The sequence below is a fragment of the Montipora capricornis genome, chromosome 3, assembly GCF_036669925.1.
Source record: "Montipora capricornis isolate CH-2021 chromosome 3, ASM3666992v2, whole genome shotgun sequence".
NCBI lineage: Eukaryota > Metazoa > Cnidaria > Anthozoa > Scleractinia > Acroporidae > Montipora > Montipora capricornis.
Genome location: NC_090885.1, coordinates 71043055 through 71051875, shown reverse-complemented (window position 1 = coordinate 71051875; position 8821 = coordinate 71043055). Strand labels below are relative to the sequence as shown.

The window sequence follows — 8821 nt, the reverse complement described above, 5'->3', positions numbered from 1 at the left end:
TGCAAAATAATGAAGCGACAATTTCCCGTGATAGATACAGTTCTTTTAAGTACGCTGGCTGGTAGGGGCCATATAGTAACTCCTTTTTTTTTCAAACTCGTCATCGCGAGTTCAAACCGGACAGTCGCGAGTTATAAGCGGCCATCGCAAGTTCAAACTGGAGAATGGCGAGTTTAAAGTGGCAATGGGGAGTTTTAACTAGACAATCGCCAGTTCAAACTAGAGAGTCGCGAGTTTAACGTGGCCATCGCGAGTTTAAACGAGACAATCGCCAGTTCAAACTAGAGAATCGCGAGTTCAAACTAGAGAATCGCGAGTTCAAACTAGAGAATCGCGAGTTCAAACTAGAGAACTTCGCATTCGTGATTCTCAAGTTCGAACTCGCGATAACCACTTTGAACTCGCGATTCTCTAGGTTGAGCTCGCGACTCTCTAGTTTGAACTGGCGATTGTCTAGTTGAAACTCGCCGTTGCCACTTTAAACTCGCGATTCTCCAGTTTGAACTTGCAGTTCTCTAGTTGGAACTCGCGATGGCCACTTACAACTCGCGACTGTCCGGTTTGAACTCGCGATGACGAAAATGAAAAAAAAGGAGTTACTATATAGCCCCTACAAGCCACCGTATTTAAGTGAAATGTGGTCCAGAACTTTTTAATTGCTCCATTAGAGCACAAACCACAGTTTTTTTTTCTGTGTGGTGCCGTGTGTACATGACGTCACAGCAGAAATCTCAGAACGAGGACAGCTGGCCAAAAACAAATCCATAGAGAATAAAGTCTTCTTATGAAAATACTTTCGTTTCAGCTAAAAACAAGGCAAATGATCACTTGAGTGAATAAGCCTTATTGTTAGCTAAGGTTTATAATTCGACTGTTTATATATATTAACATACAAAGGCCGGTTTACATGAGCAAGTTTTCCTTGACAAGCTTCCTTGACAATTATCATTGCTCTTGAAAATGTTCAACAAGTTTTCCTTGACAAGGAATAAGTCGTAAATGATGAATAAGTTATCCTTAACAAGGAAAACTTGCTCGTGTAAACGGGGCTAAAGAGGTTTGCAACTGTCCTCTGCAGACAAACAAAATAATAGTGTAATGTACAAGTGCTGGCGGACGAAAAATAGAAGCCAATGAGAAGTCTATTTTTTCGTCCACTAACATGTCGGTGATTATGTATCTTGAACTGAAATAAAGTCTAAAATAAATAGTCACTTGTGTGAACATACTGATCTTTAACTCTTGTTCCCAGGGTTTCTTTGAGACTGCTCGACTTGAGTTAGCACAGTATAACATTGGTGTCCAGATCATTTGCCCAGGTCTCGTCGAGTCAAACCTTTTGGAGAATGCTTTTGGCGAAGACGTTAATCGGGTAAAAAAGGGTTTTAATTTAGCAGATTTAATGTACGTTTAGAACGTGGAAGAACCTTTAGAATGTTTAGACAGTTTAGAACGCGACTCATCCCGGAAGCCACCTTAATCATATGTGATCACATTTAGTTGCCTCAGGATGCGCAAGACCGTCTCTTTGATTTTCTTAAATGTTTTACTAGTACCTTCTGTGCGGATTTCTTGAAAATTTGGATGAAATACTTTGTCTGGATGAAATTTTTTGTCGATGTTTGGTTATCACAGTTTTAGAAGGAATATTTTCAGTGTTGACGAAACGATAGTGCCACATAATCACAATGGAGAGAGGGAAAGCAGTAACGCACAGGGAGGGAAAGATGAAACTTAAGTACGCGACTTTTCTGAGCCACGCATAGCAATCGGAAGTGACTTGTTTTTCTTTCCAACTTGTCTTTACAATACCACATTTATATTGTTAAGTACATTTTCACCGTTAGAGACGATTACGAGTTGAAAAATCAAGGAGAGAATGATGTCCTTGCACGCGAAATGGTCACTTCCGGTTTCCGTGCGTGGCTTCCCTCCTAATGCTCATTAGTGTGCCTGCACTAAACGATGACTAAATTGCTTGCGTTTTTCTTTGTGCAGCCGTATGAAGACGCTCCGTCTTACAAAAATGTCCCGAAAACGATGCCTTTTGAACTAATGTCGACTGATCGCTGTGCAGATTTAATTACCGTGAGCATGGCAAATAACTTGGATGAAGTGTGGATAGCGGAACATCCCATTCTTCTTTTATTCTACATCAATCAGTATTTTCCAATTTTGGCCAGATGGTAGGTTTTAACGTATGGTTGGGATTCTTCATAACTATTTTTGAAGTTAGTATTTTCCGCACAAGTGAATTGTGCTCCCCGCGCGCGAGAATATCATTGTAATCGTTGTTACTAAAACAACTATTCACCTCACTGTCGGTAGCTAGTGATGGAAATTTAGTCGTTAATTATTCATTAGTATGTACTTGCGCAGGTCCCGAATTTCGCTCCAACCAATGGCTGGACTTGAGTAACAGAATTCAAATTCACCACGCCTTGAAAATAATCAGCTTGTTGCCTGCCACCACTGTTAATGTTTTGTCAGGTTTGATCGCTTCTTTGAAATTAAGGAGTTTAAGAAACGACGACGATCATGCCGACGAAAACGTCACTTCAAAATATAACTTTGCGTTATAGTATTTTCTCAATTATATAGTCTTACTGCATACACTGCACGCATTTTAGTTCATTCCTTTGTAATATTCCACAAAACAACAACGTCACAGGGCCAAGTTTTAGATTTCGACGACAACGTGAGGTTTTTACCTTTCATGACGGGAGAAAGGCACATAAATCACTCCCGGGAGAACACTTAGAATGTGCCAGTAGTGTATGGGACCCAGGACCATACTTCGCCAAGGTCATTTTGGAACCAGCTTCAGGGCAGATCAGCACGTTGGGTTATGTCTAGCTTGTTTCAGGCTCCCAGATAGTCGGGAAAACGAAAACAACAGCGTTGTTCAAACGCATATTTTTCTCTTTCCCGAATATCTGGGACCATGGAACAGGCTTGGTTAAATCTTGTTACTGAAGGTCCCCTGGGGTGGGTGCCCCTTCAGAGGCGTAGATTAAACTCAAGATTAACTGTTATGTCACTGGAAAGCCATAAATTATTTAATTAATCTTCATATTCTAGCCCACGTAATTCAGAAACAGAGAGTCACAAGGCAGTTTCGTCCTAAAAAGTTTATTCAGCCATCAGCTTCTAGCGGCACTGTTTATAAGTACAGTTTTATTTCTAAAACTGTGAAGGTCTGGAATAACGCGAGTAATAATATTATTGAAGCTACCACAATAAACGCATTTAAACCTGTAGTTTCAGAGATGTAAATGACCCTAGTTTTACGTCAATAACAGCTTCTCATATTAATGGTCGGCCAAGTAACAGCGCTATTTGTGGAACTTGTTCTGACTTGACTAGTTTATTTTTTTTCTTTTCGTATATTTATTTAATAGGATTATTTAGATTTAATTTAGAATTTCATTTTATTCAATAAGCTAGACTATGGAATGCTGACTAATTTACATGTATGGCTAACCATTGTAAATTAATTTCAGTGAAGTTCCAGTACGTAGTGTTGCAGCTCTCACAACCTGCTATTGTTAGTAGATCTTAGTATTGTAAACATTCTTTCAATTGCTTAGTCCTTTATCTTTAGCTTGGGTAGAGAGTCAATCACATTGGTTGCGGTCGCATTAGGGAGTTAACACTAGTGTTAATTCAAGGTTATATTGTTCAGTGTTCCCTAGGGATTCAAACACCAAATAGTTGACACTTGAGTAGTGTCAACAGTAGTGTTACACTGTGTTTCTCTCAAGTGTGACAGCAAGCATTGTACGTTACGAGAGCTGCTACAAACGGCTTGGACACAAACTTTTGGTCGATTTTTTGACTTTTTCTTGAGGGAGCGTGATTTTTGCACGTTTTTCATGTCCAGAGAAAATAAAAACCTCATGTCGTGCCAACATCCCCAGCGTGCTGCCTCTAGGGCATGAGATCATGCCCTTGTTATCGCTATGTCTTAACAATCATGGAAAATGACAAGCGTTTTCGTTAAAGGTGGGCATTTCTATGAAAATCTCTTCTGTGGAGGCCATATTCTTCTACGATAGGCATCTTTCCAGATTTTTCATGCCTGTCTCACCCAAAAAGCTGACAACTCATTTCCTGCGCGCGTAAGCTCTTGAAAAATGCTGGTAGGGAATGTTACGTGTTTTTTCATGCCCTGGTTGCTGCTTTAGATTGGTATGATAAAATTATCCCGCGACCGAGGGAGGACTGGTACACCCAGGAAGGAGGAAAGAACGTTTTCATGCCTGGCAGGAAAAACGTGGTACGAAAAAGCTGACAACTCATTTCCTGCGCGTGTAAGCTCTTCAAAAATGCATTCAGTCAGTCAGCGTTTTAATTTTCCGGCTTATGATAGCGACAAGTTGTATTCTGAAGTGGCGTTTTTTTAGATGTTACCCGATTACTAAGGTAGAATATCTGTGAACTAATTTGATAGCAAGGGCGTGCATTTGCGCTATTACGGGCTCGAAATTGCAACCAATACAATCGCATTTGCAACTGATTTTTTTCCCTTTGCGACTAAAACATAGAAAGGAGTCGCAAATTTGCGACTTGTTTTCACCTTCGCTCTATCGAAATGAAGGTTAGCAGTTGCCACTTTGCCGCTACTTCTCTGAATTAACTTTCAGTCTGGAGACATGGGGCGCGAATGTAGTGCAAATTTATTTGCGATATTACATGCACAACGCCATTCCTTGAATCACTTGCCATTTTCAGCGGTTCGTTACATATAAGTATCGTGGACCCATATTTTGTTTCGTCAAACCGCTGGCAACACAATACAGCGCAACGACTTTACGACGAAAAATTTGCGACTAAATCTTCTCATCTTGTCGCAAAATTGCGACCGATGTTTTTTTATGAATTTTGAACCCTGTATTAACAGAAGAATTAACATTTTACATATTTTTACAAGGTTAAACATCTATTTGTCAAAGGTGAAGGATCAGCCAGTATGAACCAACGACAAGGCCAACAAACAAAATGAGACTATACGCTATGTCAACTGACTTTCGTCCTGTTCCATCTCGTTTATGTCGCACAATACAAGCGACGTATCCTATGAATGGATTGGTACGAATGATTTCAGCGGCGAGGGAAAGACAAAAATGAATGAACAATTCGCTGTCGTGCATTCGAGTTGACATAAAAACCTTAATTTTGGTTTTATCAACAGAGTTGACAATGTAAATTGTCCACCGTACAGAGATTCTAAGAAGCTGACGTTTCGAGCGTTAGCCCTTCGGCAGAGCGAATCGAGGAATTGTGGGTTACGTGTAGTTTTTATAGTAGAGGAGGAACTACGCTATTGGTGGTAACATGGCAACGTGAAAAATAGGAATATATTAGTTAAATGAAAAGCGTTCGTTAATGCCGTGAGGATTAAGAGTGCCGATTTGGAAGATGAATTTTTGTTCCAGATTCTTGCGGCTTTCCGTCGTACCTAGATGTAGGGAAAGGCCGTAGATAGCCATGTGTTTTTTGGAGTGGTTAGGGAGATTAAAATGACGAGCGACTGGCTTAGATACCTCCTTGTCATTCTTCTCAAAATAGTGAAGGTGTTCGCGGAATCGGTCGCCTAGTCGTCTACCTGTCTCGCCAATGTATAATTTATTGCATAACTTACAGGTTATGCAATAAATGACTTTTGCCGAGGTACATGTGAAGCAATCGGGGATCTTTACAGAACGCTTAGGTCTCGATATCTTGCTAGTGTTAACAATGAAAAGACAAGTTTTGCATCGTGAGCGCGCACATTTGATAGTGCCAGGTTGCTCGTTAGTTTTGAGCGCGCTTCTAACTAAAAAGTTGCCTACGTTTTTGTCGCGTTGAATCAGTGAAATAAGTAGAGGTTGCGAAAAGATTCTACCAGTCTCGGGATCATTTTGGAGTAATTTAAAATTAGTAAGAATGATACTTTTGACTGCGTGATTATGAGGATGGAAAGTGAGGGTGAATGGAATTCTGTCATTCTTATCTTTTTGTGACGTTTGTAGTGCTGACTGTCGATCAAATTGTTGGGCACGATGATGGCCTGCTATGACCACAGAGACAGGATAGCCACGTTTTTCAAAGAACTGGCAAATCTCCTCTGATTTGCTGGAAAAATTGGAGTCATCACTACATAGACGTCAAAGTCTAACAAATTGAGAATAAGGAATGGAGTTCTTGACATGTGATGGATGTGACGATGAATACAACAAATAACTGTGAGAATCTGTAGGTTTGTAGTGCACACTGGTACATAGCACGTTGCCACTAATAGAACTTTGATATCTAGGAAAGCCAATAGACGACTAGGCGACCGATTCCGCGAACACCTTCGCGACGTTGAGAAGAACGACAAGGATGCATCTAAGCCAGTCGCTCGTCATTTTAATCTCCCTAACTACCCAAAAAACACATGGCTATCTGCGGCCTTTCCCTACATCTAGGTACGACGGAGAGCCGCAAGAATCTGGAACAAAAATTCATCTTCCAAATCAGCACTCTTAATCCTCACGGTATTAACGAACGCTTTTCATTTAACTAATATATTCCTATTTTTCACGTTGCCATGTTACCACCAATAGCGTAGTTCCTACTCTACTATAAAAACTACACGTAACCCACAATTCCTCTATTCGCTCTGACGAAGGGCTAACGCTCGAAACGTCAGCTTTTAGAATCTCTGTACCGTGGCCAATGTACATTATCAACTCTGTTGATAAAACCAAATTTTTTCTATATTACTTCCCCACCGACGCAGCACCACAGTTTCTTTACAAACTACCCCTTCATAAAAACCTGAAAACTGCTCTTTTTACTGCTACAAGGAAATGTGATAAAATGCGAGTCGCAAGTTTAGCGCGATGATTTTTCTTCATTAAAGGAAGTTCAATGGATTGGTACGAATGATTTCAGCGGTGAGGGAAGACAAAAATGAATGAACAATTCGCTGTCGTGCATTCGAGTTGACATAAAAACCTTAAAACTGCTCCTTTTACTGCTACAAGGAAATGTGATAAAATGCGAGTCGCACGTTTAGCGCGATGATTTTTCTTCATTTAAGGAAGTTCAAAGCAGTTTAAACACTTTCAAGATAGTGTACTATTTAATAAGATTGACTCTACAACACTGTATAACCAAACTGCTACGTGGAACAAAAATTATCTCTTAACAAAACGCGCTCAATAATGTGACGTATTAGGTTACCAGAGAGATAAAAGAGCTATCTCAATACCCTCTATACTTTGCCTTTTAATGCTTATATCTGAGAAACGGATTCGGTGACCACCCATTTTTTTTTATTGCCGAAAAGTGATAAGCAAGTTCATTCATAACTCTTTGCAAGAATAGAAAAAAGTCTCAGGAGCGGATTCACAGCTACCTTAAGAATTAGAAAATGTAATGTGGCGTAGCAATGTAACATTTGAGATGTTGAGATGTAATTTATTCGGCAAATTCAGTCAGTTTAACCACTTTGGTGTCTCTTCTTTTCATAGGATTTCGAAGAGAAAGGCAAGAACCATCATGAAGGCTGAAGAAAAAGTCAATGAGTAACCTCCTCTTAAAAAGACAGCCTTCAAATCAATATGTTCAAGGGCTCAATTTTATGAATCCGCCTTATGAAAGGGATGACTCAGGGATTTTTGCCACCTCAAAACTCCTGACTGAAGAAAGTTGCCTTCGAAAATGTTTTTGAGAGGTGTCAGTTTTGGCGTAAACTGGCCCAGCGAGTTTCTTCCTTTGATCTGAAGATACATTTCTTAACGTTTCTTTCGTTCGAACAAGTGTTTTGTTTTGGTTTATTTCGCGGTTAAACCCATGCCAATCCATCTCACCTCAGCACACTTTACCACACTTTCTTTATTCTCCGAAATCGTATCAAATACATCGTGTTGTTTTTCAGAGCCATTTGATTGAAATTTCACTCTTTCATTGGCTTTGATCCATAAACGAGCAATGAAGGGGCATGGGTTCGATACCGGGGAGCTTTAGCAACGACAACGGCGTCGGCAACGAGAACGTCACAAATTTGCATATTTAGTGGGTAAAAACAATAGCTTTGCACGCTCTGCACGAGCGTTTTTCATTTTTGTCCATTTCTTTGCCGTCGTCAGCAAAAAAACAACGTGAAATTACCAAATTTAAGGTTTTGTGGAGGACGTCAGTACTTCGAGATATATTGCATTTTCGGTTTCATTCTTGAGGGAATGCCACACCATAATCATGTTAAAAAGCTTGGAATAGTCGCGAACTGATTACATTTCCGTAGTCGTTGCCAAAGCTCCCTCCTATCTCAATGCAAAGCAGTCTGTGACGTTAACCGGGTATCGAACCATTCCCATTGCTCGGTTATGGATCAAGGTAAGACCACTTTTCTTGTCTTTCAAAGCCAATAAATAAGTGAAATTTCAATCAAAAGGTTCTGAAAACAACACGATGCATTTGGGACAATTTTGGACAACAAATAAAGTGGAAAGTGTGTTGAGGTGATAGGCACTTTAACTACTGGTAAACTAAAGAATAATGAGTGATAATAAAATTTGGGGATTTTTAAGCGCAATAAAAAAAGAACAAGGGAAAAAACAACTTTGTTTATCTTGATTAAGCCCAGCTCATGCACGACTTCGGACCAATTTTTCAGGGTAATTCGATAAGGCTTCTACGTATTTCCAATTTTTCCTTTTGGTAATTCCATAAAATTATGTTTCCTTGCCGGAAGATATTATATTAGGCGACACTGTGACATTTATTGTCTGTATTTTAGCCTACGATCAGGCGCGCCCATCTCTCTCGCTCCCCCCGCGAAGAAGCCTGC

The 8821-nt window shown here is 40.0% G+C and overlaps 1 protein-coding gene across 1 annotated transcript in view; it reads left to right on the top strand.

Annotated features, from left to right (window-relative positions):
* The window catches only part of LOC138043901 (dehydrogenase/reductase SDR family member 7-like), a 12474-nt gene extending 3885 nt beyond the window's left edge, over nucleotides 1-8589 (top strand). Inside the window, exons 5-7 of the mRNA XM_068890416.1 lie at nucleotides 1253-1372; nucleotides 1999-2186; nucleotides 7503-8589. Coding sequence (XP_068746517.1) covers nucleotides 1253-1372; nucleotides 1999-2186; nucleotides 7503-7560 — 366 coding nt within the window. The 3' untranslated portion in view covers nucleotides 7561-8589. The remainder of the gene's footprint in view (nucleotides 1-1252; nucleotides 1373-1998; nucleotides 2187-7502) is intronic.
* Nucleotides 8590-8821: the final 232 nt, after the last annotated feature.